The sequence below is a fragment of the Xiphophorus maculatus genome, chromosome 8, assembly GCF_002775205.1.
Source record: "Xiphophorus maculatus strain JP 163 A chromosome 8, X_maculatus-5.0-male, whole genome shotgun sequence".
NCBI classification, from domain to species: Eukaryota; Metazoa; Chordata; class Actinopteri; order Cyprinodontiformes; family Poeciliidae; genus Xiphophorus; species Xiphophorus maculatus.
In genome coordinates, this window is record NC_036450.1 from 20215773 (window position 1) to 20232340 (window position 16568).

Below are 16568 nucleotides of genomic sequence, written 5' to 3' on the forward strand. Positions count from 1 at the left end.
AGAACATTGGCTCTGTCTGATTTATGTGTGAGACGGATGAACTCAAGTCAGCTTTATTTCATTATTAATGCTTTACTCCAACTGCTGGACTCTGCAATTCTGCACAACTCAAATCTACACACAGACAGACTAATCAAATGTCTGTTCAAAGATCAGGCACTCTGTGTGATATGAATCCAATTCACGATTAAAAACATTCACATTATGTATGAAGGTTATGCTCATCATCAAGGGTAATCTTTTATTCATTGTTTCTTTGCTTCAGAGACCTTGATGTACAGTACAAGACTGTTGAATCTAATGGCCAGAGCAAACTCAGAGTTTGACCTAACATTTGTGGGCCACTTTAATTTGCCTGGTGCTTATTGATAGCTGAATTGCGGTTGCTTAACATGGAGTTACGTCGATTGAGAACAAGCACGCTCTTTTTTTCTGTTAACCCGAAATCAGCGAATAATGGAAGTTTTACAAAGCAGCACGGTGAGGCAGGGTTTTGACTCCTATCTCAAAGCAACAGGCTGGCTGACTGCGGAGAACTTTTTGTGATGCAGATTTCTCAGCGTTATCTCACAAAGAGCATAAATCAAACAGATGATGGGTCAAATGTGAGAAAAAGAAATCTCAGGATACATTGTGCATTCAACCACTAGTGCCACCTTAAATATTTCTTACACTTTAATGTTTTATATCGTCAACTGAATTTTAATAGCAATAGTAATCTGAGTAAACTCACAAATCCGTTTACCAATAAGAAATGAATATGCTGAGGAAAAACTGGAACAGTCATGGAACCTTCCCATGGAAAAGACTTGGGAAAAGACATTAACGACTCATCCAGGGGGTCACAAAGGAACCAATAAAAACTTCTAACACCTTGCAGATATCACTTGCCTCAGTTATGACACTGTTCATGATTCAGTAATAAGAGATTGAAAGAAAAAAATACAAAAAAGAAATGGCATACTATGAGAGTTTTAAGGTGAAAGCAAGCACTGGCCAAAACGTAACACAATGTTCTGCTTCACATTTTCCAGAACGAAAAGCACTTTGATCCCTAAGGTTTGGGGCGAAAATATTCTGTGGACTGACAAAACAAAAGTGAAACTTTTCGGAAGGTGTGCATCTACCATAAATCCAGCATAGCATGTCATAAATAGAACATCATCATGGAGGTAGTGTGACTGCCTGAGGCTGATTTGCTGCTTCAAGACCTGGATGACTTGCTGAGATTAATATTTGCAACATTTTAAGGGTTCTTTTCTTATTTATTGATTTTTTCCAGTTCTGTTGGTTTCTCTTCTCATTGAGCCAATGAAATAACAACATTAGTCTCTGAAAGTGCTCTCCATGGCAATTCAAAATTACCTGATAGACATTTAGAACATGTTGGGGAGGGTTTGTTATTAAGTAGTACCATAATTAACAAACACCCACTTGAACAATATGTGGCACTAGAGTTAGCTTACTCCTGTGGTCGCTGAATGTTACAATATTTCTTGGACAATTATTGTTTCATAAATTGCACTATTCCAGGATTCTTGCCTTGTACTATTCCACTAGCTCAACAAGGCTCCGGTCAGATTTGGCCTCAGATAAAATGTACTGTACGTAATAATAGCACATAATGTGAATATTTTGTGACTCTTAGATGCACCTCCAAATGCAGTCTCCTGCTGCTCCAGGGATGAGTTTTGTTCCCAAGGCATTTTTTCTGTTTCCTTTTTTTTTTCCATTGCTTGATGATCTTGGGTCGTGTCATGCATGTTGTGAGCAGAATGTCAGCTGGGTTATTCTTAACCGCAGCGTCCCCGTTTCTCCTATTTACTGTCCCAGGATATATCTCCGACTTTGATTTCATCAGGCATTAAAGCATTTTCTAGTCTCACAATGACAGACTGCTCAGCATAACAGCACAACTAATGTCTTTTATGTTCTTTTTTAACTCTAAATGTGAAAGGGCTCCATAGTCCATTAGACTGATAAAAGAACAAACCTACTGAGACTCTCTGCCCTGCTCTTCAGATGACCCTGTATATCTAAAAAGCCCTGCTTTGTTTGTTTTTGTCGCTTTCTCCTGATGACTCCATTAAAAAAATAAATAAATAAAACATGTTTATCAGCATATCACTCATTAGTTTGATTTATTAACCTGCCCTTGATATCTACTGGGGGCGTTGTACATACTTGGTGTTTGGGTGCACTGAAAAATTACCATATATCTGGAGCTGCACATACTCAGTCTGATTATTCTGAAGATTAGATTAAATCAGAGAGACATTTGTATAATATTCTGAAGCACTTATTTATTTGCCTGCCTGGCTTATCGTTGTCAGGAATTTTCTGTCCCTGATGAAAACTCAAAAAGTGAATAAACTCCATGCTGTGTTCAGTAAAATTACGCTTTCATTAAATTTCATTCAAATTATAATTGTTTATCAAGGACTTTGCTGCTCTTAATTTCAGAAAGTCATTCCAATGTTTTTCCATCTCACCTGAAATAACATGGATTTATTGTTTATCTTGAAATTCTTGCTACTGCTAATGTTTTCATGCTAAGCTAACATTAGCATGTTTGACTTCTCATGACCTTTCAATATGTCCCAGTTACATGCGGAGAAAACCTACCTTATAAACTTAGTGGCTTGAAGGAAACATCATGAAATGTAATAAAGTGTTTGAGCTCCTCTCTTTGTGACCGGCGGTTAGTACAGACTCTTTCATAGTATTTTTATTTTATTTTTTTATAGAATTAAAACAGCATTCTTACGCTGAAGAAAAGGCTTCAGCGTTGCTAGTAAAGATTGCTAGTAAATGCATTTTGAACTTTACTACCAACTTGCAAGTCTTATCTATAGGTATGTACAGTATATGACATATTTTAAATAGTGAAATACACTGCAAATTCTGATTAAGGCATTTATGGACATACACAACACACACACACGGTAATTGTCTGCTACACCTGCTGTAGTGAAACAAGATTCAGTCGCAATTTATTGCCGTCTGTTTGCAGTTTGGTTTCAGATAACCTTGGCTCAACTTGTATTGCACTTGTATTGTTCTTGTAACTGTTATGGACTGGATAAATGTCACACAAACTAGATAATTTATGGCCTGTACTGTTCTCCGATTTGTCAGTGAGAAACCAAAAGTAAATGGAAACATCAGCAAAATATTTTCAGTGTTTTTCAGAAGAAAACAACATCAAATCATTCCATTTCATTTGAAATTAAGAATGAAAAAAAAACAAGGCTAGTGGTCATGAGGGAAGATGTATATATTTGTGTGTGGGAGCATAAAAACACTTTTTTCACGCAGTTCTTTGGATGCCAAATTATTATGTTGATTGTTCAAAGAAGGTTCACAAACATGTTTCACACTGCGTTTATGACCAACTGTGGTACATTTAGAGGTATATTTTTTTGTGCAGGGTAGAATGGTGGTTGAGGGTTATGGACCTCTTTGATCTATGATTTTTCTATTAAATGCACCGTATAAGTATTTCCGTAGGGTTTTCAGCTGCTGTTGTCTCAGCAGCAACACCCTCTTAAAGTTCTGAGTCATTCCTGGTTAAATAAAACATAAATATACACTATTCAACATGAAAAGATCGTAATTTTGTCGTCTTCAAGCTGAGCATGTGATCAGATCATGTTCAGGATTTTCAAATCATCCTTTTATGCAACAGCTGCGCAAAAAAGCACCTAAATTGGCCCCCATTTAAACCCTGACACAAAACAAGGCTCCATGTGTTAAGTACTGTGGCGTAACTGATTTTCTAAGCCAGTGCAAAGGCTGTCTAATGAGATCTAATTACATAATGATCCTAATTGATGTGTCTGTCAAGGCTAAGCAATCGAGGCTGGAGACACGTCTCCTGCTTTGAAAGGAGACACGCAAGCAGAACGTCAATACATGCTTAACAAATAACAACTGGAGAAATAGTGCGAGAAAGCCACATTCAGAAGTGTCTTCCCCATGAATCCTGCCTTGTTGCCGAGCAGAACAGTCTCGGTTCTGTAATGTATGCATGCATGTGCCTGTAGCTTTCTTTGCACCTGCATCGGGGCATGTACACAAACGTGCCTTGTTTGAAGCTGCGTGTGGGTTTAACTCACACTATTCCAGTGTGATATTCTCTCAGCGTAGTTCGCTGTGCCTCGGCTTTGTGTTGCATAGATATTGAGGCCAAGGAATGGCCACAGGGGTTTACATCTAATGCAGTTTTAACACCTGAGTATAGCTGCGCCAATGGGGCGTATGACTTTGAACAGCGCAGGTTTTTGTTTGTGTGTGTTTTTGAGGGGGGTATGTTTGCATGAGACAGAGAAAAAGAAGGATGACGAAAGTTTTTTTTTGAAAGGGGTTGTTTGTACTGTGTCTGTGAGTGAGATGAATGGCAAAGAGAGAAAAAAAAGTATATTTCTCTACTGTTGTTTCGAAACAACCTGGCTATTCGTAGAATCCAACAGGAATGAAATAAAAAAAAAAATAATGACCTTAACTTCAATGACCAGCTCAGAGACAGGCTGTGACCAGGGTATGTTAGAGAGGTTACCCTGCTCTTTGCTAGTCTTAGCCCACACATTCATCAACAACCTTCCCACAGGGCTTTTAGTGCTTCACTATAGTCACCAGATTGTGTTATGGGATAAGGTACCACGTGTCGTTGCTACACACTGCAGCCGTCGCATCTGTGTGCCTGTGAAAGTCCTGAAAGAATTATGCTGCTTGTCCTAACACATTCGTACAGTCAGGTGCATAGGATGACAACTTTTCCAGCGGGACTGAGGTAAATTTAGAATCCCAGCTTTGGATATGTTTTCCTCTGTTTTTCAAAAGACAAGAGAGAGAAAAAAGCCTTTCAGCTGCAGCATCCTGCAGTAAATATGCTGCTCCACTAGGAGGCAATAATGACAAAAATGCCATCAAGACATAGAAAAGAAGAAGACCCTGAGTAAAGGCTAAGCTAAGCAAGGTTTCTGCTAAAGCAGTTGTAGCACACAGTTTCTCCTTTAAGCTACATGAGCTTAAATGTTAAGCTTAATAGAGTCAAACGCAGACATATGTGAAAATATCCCTCCTTAAACTGAGGATGTGCAATTGTGACAGAAGATTTATGTTTTTCAGTAAACCGCTGTTAGTGTAGAGGGGGCTTTAAAATGAATGGCTGACTTCAAACTTTTTCTTTAACACACCTGATTATATTACCTAATTATGCTGCCAGGATGCCTTCAAGGTCAGTGGGAAACCTGTTAATCACCTATCGGTTTAAATTAGGTGTATGGATGTAAAACATCTAAAACGGTTATGTCCACATAACTGGAATTGTGGTAAATAGCGTCTATGTTTGTTATACAGGTCACCCCCCTACTTTTGCCCCACTCCCACCAACAGAATATTGATTATTCTGTGTAATTTTGAATTAAGTTGATCATGTTCAAAAAGGGCTTATTTATTTTGTCATATTGAAGAAATAATTTATAGTGTGCCATATTTCAACACCCATTTGGGAAATTTAGTCACTTAATGTCTTCACATTTCTGTCCCTTTGCTGTTTCTTATTCTCCCTCTCTTCAAAGAGCTGTAGATAACTGGAACAATTTAATTTCATTTTGGCAACAGTTGAATAGGTTAGGCTAAATTCAGTCTGTGTTTGCTTTTTTTTCTCTTTTCAACTGCTTTTTGTTTACTGTGGAACAGAGCTAGGAATCTTGCTCAGGAAGCATTGGCATTGAAAACTGCCGGGGAGACTGCATAATTTACAGAACAATCAGATGAAAGCTATTATGCTACTTTTTGTTTGTTTGTTTAAAGAGAGCAGTAATTTTGGCTTATAACAATGCTCTTATTGAACAGCTCCACTATCTTAAGCGGAAAATAAATGCTTGCCGAAAGTGAAAATGCAACAAGATATTCTATCATTTCATTGGACTCAGCTGTTCAAATCTAGCTGTTTGTGTGCTGTATAATAAAATAAGCAGCAAATGTTGTCCATCTTGAAGGTAATGAAACTGTTGTCCCATCTGCTGCGAAGGGAACTTGGTGTTATTTCATCATTAGTAAGTGTGTTCTCTCCCATCCCACTTTCATTGTGCTGCAGCTGCTGTCGGACAGCCAGATCAACATGGTGAAGGTGGTGAACTCCGTCAGCGATGCTCTCAATGCCATGCAGAAGGAGAACGTGGGACTGAAGGCTCGGGTCAAGGCCGATTTACAAAGAGCGCCGGTTCGAGGTGCTCGACTCAAGGGCTGTTCCAATGGTAAGGAAAACCAGTCAGTGTTTACCTCTATGCATATTTTTCTTGCAGGATCGGAGTTCATACTGCGCGGATTTGTATGCCGTTCCATTGTCCTTCTGTATTTCCGTAAATTATGCATCACAGACAACCTAGAAGTTGACATTTCACATTCCTTTCCTGCTCCATGTCACAATTTTCCCTTGACCTATTATTCTTTAGAGTTCTTTTCCAGTGCGATCTGTTTGTTATCCATCATGCAGCATATTCATTCAATAGAGCCTCTCCGGGCAAGGTGTGGGCTCCTTTCACATTATTCAATGGCGGTAAGACTGTGGTATTTTTCACTTTACATGAGAGATGACTTATGTGTCCGCAGAGAACGCCCCGAGGCACCGTCCCATTGGAAGCCTTTTAACCAGGCATACCCGGTGGCATCCCCCCTGCTGAATTTGTCTGTCACTGATAGCCAAGTAGCACAGCTGAGCTTCTGCAGAGAATACAACATACAATCACAGGCGACACTTTTCAACTGGTTTTATTATTGAAGGGAGGATTTAAGGATAAAGTAGATATTTAGTAAACATGGAACGCAAAGGCTTCTGTCTGCCTTCTATATGCTATATTACTTCTCAGTCTGTTATCTGATGTTTCCCTAAGCACCTTACATGTTAATGTAATTAAAAAAGAGATCAGCATATCAGTCCAGTTTTGAGATCCTGGCACTGGCTACTTGTTGCTCAAAGAATTGAAAGTGTTATTGATTTATAAAGCACTTTCTAATAAAGCCCAGTTTACATTTCTGATTTTCTTCAACGCTATAAACCACTGAGACCTTTAAGATCATCTGAATCAAACCTGCTCATCATTCCAAGAGTTTGAACAAATCACACCAAAGCAACTTTAAGATTTTGTGGAGCGATATTCTGGATTAAGCTTCCGGTTCACTGTAAAGCAAGATATAAAACCTTTTAATTTGCTTGCAATTGGCTTTAAAGAAAACATGTTTGAAAACCTGGCTGAAAGGTGCTACGTAGATAAAGTTGGCTTCCCTGGCCTTTCTGTGTGGTTGTGAACACACCCTCCTTGGACCTTGTAGCAACACAAACGCCCATATTCACACCATTTTTGGTTCAGTTGAACAGCAGAACTCAATGGAAAGAAAAATAACTTCTTACCAGAACATCATTTGTTTTTCTGCTTATGATCATTCTTTTTTTCTTATCTTTTTCTGGTCGTTATCTGATTTTTCTTCATATGCTGCTTTCAGTGCCACCCTGTTACTCAGAGCTGCATTTATACACAGTATGCACAATTAGCAGAAATCCAAGGTCACAAAAGACTGAAGACTAAACATGTACTGTCAGAAAAAAGAAAAAAAAAAGTTTTCACTTGTATTTTATACAATGATGAAATTCTAACAACATGCTTACTATGATTTGTGGTGACAAATAGATTTTAGTCTATTTGATAATAGCAGTTAATTTCTAATTATATTACAGTTTGCCTTAAGTCTTAGTTTTTTCTGCATTTTTTGAAGTTTAGTGACAATACTCTGGACAGAATGACACAGATGAAACAAAATTGTGCGAATACTCTGTGTATTGGTGCAAACAGCCAAACATTTAAATAGAAGAGCTGCACAAAAAAATGCAAAATATAAGTACCTCACAAACAGTTTTCCATTTTGAATGAATTAATCCTTGAAAAGACGAAAGATACCTTTTCAGTTCAAGCATTGGCTGAATCTTAACAGTTAATCTTAGAAAACCCTTTGGAAGACAAAAAAAGTGGCAACAAAAGAATTATAAATCACATAAATTTAAGTCAAACGATATAAAGAAATCTAGTAGCAGAGATATGTTTGATTCTGTATTGGAAAAAAAATGCCATTCATAAGTTTAAATGCTTATTTTTTGATCAGGCGCAAATCTTTATATCAAAACCTAACAGAGTTAATGTTCAACTCCATTTGAAACTCTGTTGGTGGTACTGAAAGTTGGTACTCTTAGGGCATGCATTTGTTGCATAGTTCTTGCTTTTTGATCTCTGTGAGAACTTCCGATCTCCTAACAACATTTTCTGAGGCAATCAGTAAACAATTAGTTGAAACAAAGCAGAATTTAAACTAGCTATAAATTATAAACCAGTTGTTGAAGAAATTATTCATCAGAACTAACCAGAGTTCTTTACAGTGGAATAATTTATTCAAGCTTCCTTATTAGTGCATTGTCTTGTGGCTGCAAATGAAAAATATCCGCATATATATATATATATATATATATATATATATATATATATATATATATATATATATATATATATATATATATATATATATATATATATATATAAACAAATAAAACAATTACACTACTTGTAGGTTTTCTGCTCTGACTGTAAAGTTGCATCATCTGGAATCTGGAGAAAAAAAAAAGGAATTCACTGGCATTGAACTGAACACATGTTTCCACTAAAATGTGTATATCTGCACGTAGTGTAGGATTGTTACATAACATAAAGTCAGTCCATAGTGTAAGAGTGTGGTGACTATTACATCAGTCCTGCTGTGGCTGCTGCAGAGTGGCTCAAAGCCTGCTCCACTTCTAATTATTTCCCACAGAGATTCTTAGAGTTCAGCCAAATGACAGTCAGGCTTATTATTAATTTCCTGAAAAGTGCTGCAGACAAAACTGAAAGCAGCTTTTTATCATAATTTTATCTATTTCTGGTGTTCTGGATTTTCCAGAAAATATAGATAGCACTCGGAGCCGAATGATTAGTGTTTTTTTTTCTTTTTTTTTACTCCTATTATTAGGGTTTTGGAAATCCTAGTGAATATATCCATTTTTATTTGCATATATCTTAAAATGTAAAGGGACTCTAAAATGGATCCATTACACATTGCATCAAAATGTTTTAGAACACTAAATATGCTAATTTTTCCTTTACAGATTAAACATTTTCTTTCATACATGTCACAGTAACAGCATTCAGGTAACAGATGTTAGACCTACACCTAGACTTACAGGCTCAAAATACAAGAATATCTGTGTTTCTAATTACTGCTGGTGTAATAATAGAGAAACTAAAATATGATGTCTAAAACAAACATTGGGAGTTTGGTATAACAACATCTGTTTTGCTTTGTTCTAAAGTTATTTTTGCTGTTTGTGTTTGGAAGAAACAAACTTATTTCATTCTGTGAGTAAGACTCGAAGTAAAACTAAACAAAAAAGTAAAACTCTGACAGCCAGTATAAACTTTCCTCAAGATTTCAGCACCATGGACAGAGCATCTGAGGCCAGAAACATGTAAAGAAACTTTTTTTTTTCTTTAAGTCTACTATTTTGCAGTTCGACAACAGACATCCCCTCTCTTAAACACCAATCTGATCTTATTTCATGACACAACCATGTATTATTGGTAACTTATATTCCAATTTATGACTCTTAAAAAGATGCGAGAAAGGCCTCATATATGTCACATTTGCTCTCCTTTTTTAATTTAAATTCCACCATTTATTCGTGTGGGTTTGAAGCAAAAACACAGGACACCTCATTATGATGATATTTGTAGAGATTTTCTATCAAATCTCTAAAAGCAAAATAGTTTTCTTCTGGAATGTTGCTGTCACTGCTATCACCATGGTTTGTTCAGAATCTTTTTCCACCAAGGTCCGTAGCCGCTCTTAACCCAAATAGGTTTCTTGATCTCAGCATTGTAAAATCAGGACTAGGTTAAAGCCTTAATGTGTCAAAAATGTGCTCATTTAATGCTGTTTCACTTCCATTTGAACAGATGTGGGAAAACCTGTGGCCAACTGTTTCCAAATAAATTACAGATCCAAATTGCAGATGTAAGCTATGAACTGACCCACTTTAATGCATTGAACATAACAGAGGGAAAGAAAAGGGCTACAACCTCAGGATATTTTTATATTCACAATACACAGGTGGTAACTCTTGTGGTTTCACTGCTGTCCACCCTCTGCTAGAAAAATTAGGGCTGTTATTTTGCAGATGTTTATGCTCATTGTGGATCTCTGACTCCTTAAAATGATTTGACCTCCTACCGGATTTGAAGGGGAGTGGGGACACGTGTGCGATTCATCATTAGTGAAGCGTTCCCTGACTCCATCTGCTGTCCTGTCGTCTTCTTGCCAATAATTTATTCAACCTCTGTCAAGCTGCAAATGTTGTAACTGTTAACACAAAGCAGCTTAGGATTAGGTTGAAATATATTTACAGTGGCTTGCAAAAACTTTTATAGCATGACTTTTCTTCCAAATTTCTACAAAGGTCAACACAAAGTATTGCATAATTGTAATGTGGGAAGAAAGCTATGGCTTTCAAGGTTTTTAAGGATGTGTTTAAAACCCAATTTTGCTCCAATTACAGCTGCAGATTTCTGCTATGTGTCTACCAACTTTGCACATCTGAAGAAAAAAAATGTACCCATTGTTCTTTCAAAAAGAGTTCAGGTTCATTGAGATTGGATGGAAAGCAGTTGTGAATAGCAACTCTAATAACTTGATAGATTTTTAATTGACCTTCAACTTCAATATGATTTGATGTAAACAATTAAATTGCAAGTGGTTGTAGGTTTAGGAGTTTTTGTCCTCACTGAAGTTGAACCTTCACCCTATTCTCAAATAACAAGTTTCTTAAAATATTGTCTTATTGTAGTCCACGTAGCTATTTAGCTATTCTGACTAACTTCCTTATCCCTTCTGAAGAAACGCATCTCCAAACAGTTGTCTTGCCACCGCTGCGTTTCATTATGGTTGTACCTTAAAGTATTTAGTTGGAGAGATTTTTTTCAGAAGTATATTTGCAACATTATGCTGCCATGCCCATGTTTCACCGAAGGCATGATGTGCAGGATTTTACTTTCACAGAGGCCTAAAATTACAAATGTAGTCTCCTGTGAACACACTATATTTTAGTTCCTTGCAAATCTGATCAGATTTCCTGTCTCAGCTGAAAAGAAGTATCCCCATTCCACGATTCTGGTACATTTCAACTAGGTTACTTCTGAAAAAAAATTATCCTGAATTTTATGTAGTGGTATCAGAGTGTAGGGCTTTATGTTCCCTCCAAATCAAAATAATGCACTACTTTGTTTTTGCACAACATAAGTCCCAATGAGATGCACTAAGGCAATGTTCTACCTTAAAAAGTGTCACAAAACTCAAGGAGTATGGGAATAGTTTTGTTTTTTTTCAGGACTGTGTATGTGTTGATCCTGAGCACTGTGCAAGTTTTCTTACCTTTTTGCTCCTCAGAGCTTCTGATGAGACAATCGAAAGCTAAGCAGCCAGCAGAAACAAAGTAGCTGTTCTGGAGTATATTCTTGACATTTTAACAGATTTGAACACTGGGTTAAAAATAAAAAACAAATCTAAGCTAAGGAAACTACAAAATATTGTTCTTCTCACAAACCATCATGAATGACGAACAGCATTTATTTCCCCTCTGACTCTCAATGCTTATTAGATAAGCAGCATATTCCTGTTTATTTTTCTCTGTTGAAGATAACACTCACCAGACAGCACATTTTCATTTCTGACTGTGAGCGTACAATGTGCGTGCAGCAAATTTGAGGAATTTACTTGCAATCGGTGGACACACCAATGAATATTTTTGTCTGTTCATCTTCATCTGAGCCTGTGAATAGTTCAAGGTGTCCCTCGTTTCACTGTTTCTGTTGGATTCTCTTCAGAACATATTGGTTTTCAAAGCTGTGTGAATTCAGACCTGACAGCAGTGAGACCCGGCTGTGCTGCTGGATAAACCTGTAACAGGAGTCCTACTTTTCAGCTGATGTATAGGCTGATGATCGAGGGCTGCTGCAGAGGGACTATGACTATGTTGGATTATGTGAAGTATCATTATTAGATGAGAAGAGGGATTGTATAGTTTCCAGACATGTAGTGCTATTTTATAGCACAATCAACTATTACCTTCAATCGTTCTAAATCATGTGGTATATTTCAAATATAACCTAAAAGAAAATGTAACTTTTCAATTTGATGCCTTGAAATTGACCTCATTTTTTCAGGTCTTACTCTTTCTGACACTCCACCTTCTGCAAGTAATCACAACAGTGCATTGGGAACTGGAAAATTTGGTATTGATCCAATCAGTCGCAAGTAAACACTGGCAATACCAATTCTGATACCGATACTTTTTTTTTTTCATGAAATGTCTTTATCATTGAATAAATTGGTGATTTGACATCATGTTTCAACTGTTTTAGGGTCTTTTTGATGTGCTGAAGCCAAAAAATCACATTGGTTTTGCTCAATCAGGTCAGCCTTTTGAACTATGGATGCAACATGAGCATCAAAATGCACCACTTGGGCATGCCATGGTGGCGGAGGGGTTAACGCGACCCACATTCAGGCAAACGTAGCCTCGACGCGGCTGTCGCGGGTTCGATTCCCGGACCCGACGACGTTTACCGCATGTCTTCCCCCCTCTCCTTCCCCCTTTCCTGTCAGCCTACTTTGAAAAAGGGACACTAGAGCCCACAAAAAGATCCCTTGCGGGGCGATGAAAAAAAAAACAACGCACCACTTGTTCTCACATATGAAACGGTTTCCTGAGAATCAGGGATTAATGAGTGATGAGGAGAGACTCCATCAGGACGATCAGAAGAGATGGAGAATTTTGCACACTGAGAATGTAATGTTCAATTTACATGTATAATATAATATAATATATAATCTAATATTACAAATCCAAGTTTGTAATATTAGAAGACAATTTTTTTCTCCAAAAACCTAATGTCACAAAAATGTAATAAATTTAGTCGGAAGATCGGATTTCTCTAAATCAAAAACCTGACCTGATTGAGAAAAATGGATGTCATTTTACAGCAGTGCAAAGTAGTTCTAATTCAGTTGAAAAAACAGACACAGTGTTATGATAAACTACAAAGTTATTTGTGAAATTTGTGTTTAATTATCAAACAACTATGTAACACAATGTAGCAGAAAAGAAAAATAATTCCCTTTTACTTTCTGCTATTAATATTAAGTTGAAGTGCTTATGGGGGAATTAAACAGAATGTATTTTGAAAAGAAAGCAGACATGTTGAGTGCAAACATGACAAAAAGTAAGAAATCCGGCTCTTCTATTTAAATGTAAGCTCTTAACATTTGGGATTTTAATTCCTGCATATACTCTGCCATTAAATCTGTGAGCAAATTCCAGCAACTTCCTAGACATGTAGAAGAAAAACTGCAAACAAAAGCATTGATCTCATCATGGTATTGATCCAAAACCATTACTCACCTCGGTATTGATAGTATTGATATTTAGATCAATACGCTCAGGCCTGCTGAATGGCTGCCAGGAGAGATTCAAGGATTTCTCAAACATGTGTGAAATAATCAAAGCAACACTCCAGGCATGTTTTTGATGGGAGAATAACCTTATAGCATGAAGTAAAGCTCAGAAAAGCTGATTTGCTCAATACCCCCCACATTAACCAAAGCAAATATCATGAAATGCAGGACATATTTTATGGTTATAACTAATGTAGCAAAAGCAAGCACTGCGTACAGATTTACATCTGAAAATAGTCCTAAAATCTATTGAATCCGATGTTTTGATGTTCATGTTGAAAGCAAGGCTCAGTTGACTTAAGAGGCTTTGAAGCCTCTTTAGAAAATAGATTTCAGTAAAGCAAATGTTCTAAATATCACAGATTGGATTTTTAGTCATTTGGATCATTTATTCATGGTAGAGGACAAGGACTATCACAAACACTATTCTGTACCTCAAACCCAAAGTACACTTCTAAAAACACACTTCTGAGTCATAGCATTTGACCCCTGACAAGTGTGTGAAATAACACTAATAGTCTCTTCTTAATGACAGTTGTTAGAGGTTGGGGTTGATGAGGTGGCAAAATAACGTTGTGTCCTCAGACTTGATGTGCCACAAGCAGGAGAAATGGGGAGCTGTAGGGATTTGAGTGAGTTTCACCAGAGCCAAATTGAGATGGCTAGACAACTGGGTCAGAGTGATATCAAAACGTGAGCTCATGAGGGAGTTCCTCGTCTGCTGTGGTTCAAGGAAGGAACACTGCTTAACCTGCAAGAAGACTACAGCTCACTGTTGCCTGTGGGGAGCAAACCCTGCTCCTCAGTACTGAGATCAAACTGGCAAGTATCTACAACTCTGATTGCTGTAGAAGTAAATACTGGTCCTGATAGTTAAACACAGTTTGTTGCATTGGCTGCTTTGGCCCAGATTAGCTCATACTCTAAACCAACATTTGGCATGTAAATAGTGGAAGAAAGTGCTAACCTGAGTAACACATGGCACCAGGATGCACCATAGGAAACGTTCTTTGTAGTGATAAATATGTGCTTCAAAACTAAGTTGGCATGGAAATAGTTTTTGCATCAAATCAATGAGTCGTAGGTGCTTACTTCTCAAATCAATCAAGCGCCTGGAGGATGTACTCGATAGCAAAAAGTCCAAACAACGGAGGCTTCACTTCCCAGTTCCAGCACTGAGCCGACCATCTTGGTTGCCATTCGCACCTTCTGATGTCTTGTGGAGACAAATGCATGTTCAGGATGTTTTGGCAACATATTCACATTCAAATACTGTACAGTTGACCATGAGGTTATAAGAATATGCCTCATCAGTGTATTATTATCATCATTTTCATTTTGGAAACATATTTCAGTCCAGATGAGAAGCAAACCTTCAAAGGAAAACACTGTAATACCTTTTTTTTTTTTTTTTGCTTATTAGTAGATGGAGGTCAAGATGTTTTTTGGCAAATGTTAAAAGGGGCCTCTGTGTTCTTTTTAACAAGCAGAGGTTGTACCTTGAATCTCTCCCATGGATGTCATTTTTTCCCCCCTGGTTTCTTTCTTTTATTGTTGAATCGTGAACACTGACCTTAAACGAAGCAAGTGAGGCATGCGGTGCTTCTGCTTTTTGTTCTAGGTTCTTTTATGACATCCTGGATGAGTTGTACTTTTAGAGAAATTTTGGGAGGCCTGGCCACACCTCAGCAGGTTCACCACCGGTCTGTGTTTTCTCTACTTGTGGATAATGGCTCTCTCTATAGCTGACGTTGGCAAGCCTTAGAAGAGGTTGAATATCATAAATGTCAATCACTTTTCTTCACATCTGTTATTGTATTATCTTTTTAATTGGGGCAGAATGTGCTGATTTCTGAGATTCTAACTCCACGCTGTCACACGTCACAGTTGGGTGGTTTCTCAATTCCACAGGTCTGGCAGTAATCAGGCATGGGCCTGGCTGCATAAATTGAACAGAAAGAAATGTGGGTAATGAAGCATTTAAGTGTGAGTAAAAGAGGAAATCTTCATAGCACTCAAGTCTATATGGATAAACCGAAAGCAAGTCTTCAAAATTGTTCATCATTCAACCTAAACAACCACGTGTCGTGTACTAAATCCAGAAAACTGGCAAAGAAACACCTTTTGATTATTTTTGACTACACAAAAGTAGCAAATGAACCCAATTGTGTTCAACAGTTAATACATTGACATTTTTTCCAATCCTCTAAGTTAAAAGGTAAAAGTACCTTTTAACTTATTGTGCTGATTGTGATGCAAGGGTGGCGGTGTGTTAATTATCTTAATTAGCTGCGTCTGTGAAGGAGTGGATATTCACCATAGTCACCGAGCTCGTGTGCTCTCTGAACCCTTTAGATTACATTTACTTATGTTAATTCGATTAATTAGAAGCTGTAATGACAAGTCCGGGCATGTTTGTGCATTTATATTCCAACCCTTTTGATTCCAGCCATCTTCCTTTAAATAGCACTTGCTTTATAGTCAAGGTTAAATTTTCCAAGCCACATTCAACCTGTGGTATTAATCTGATCATGGTTGTCCTGATAAGAATGTCCTTTTTGCTCTAAGGATAATTAAAGTTAAAAGTCCATGTTTGAATTTTCACATCCTTCTTTTTCTTTTTCCTTTTTTTTTTGATGCCCTGTGGAATTTAGCTTCCTGGGATGAAAAACGAGGAGTGGGAGATGTTACCACTTATGTGTGACGATGATGAAAGCTGGAACTTATTAGCAAAGGCTGACACTGAGAAGCAGAAAAGCTTCATGGGAGACAAACATTTCATACCATGTAAGAGGGAACTTGTACGGCCTTTTTAAGAACTCTCCTAGCTGTTTTAAATTCAAGATTTTGACCCTGTGAAGTCTGCATGCATAATCTATACCACTGCTCCATCACAGGGTTCCTTTTTTTTTTTTTTTTTGCTTCCTTAGGAATAGACTCAGTATTCCCTGGGTTGCAGGGGTTTTTTAGCCACA

At 37.4% G+C, this 16568-nt stretch overlaps 1 protein-coding gene across 2 annotated transcripts in view; it reads left to right on the forward strand.

The window, feature by feature from the left end:
• The window catches only part of LOC102228704 (fibrinogen C domain-containing protein 1-like), a 154074-nt gene that overhangs the window by 62217 nt on the left and 75289 nt on the right, over positions 1–16568 (forward strand). For both annotated transcript variants that reach the window (XM_023338582.1, XM_023338583.1), the window contains one exon: positions 6104–6263. In XM_023338582.1, the coding sequence (XP_023194350.1) occupies positions 6104–6263 (160 nt within the window). The remainder of the gene's footprint in view (positions 1–6103; positions 6264–16568) is intronic.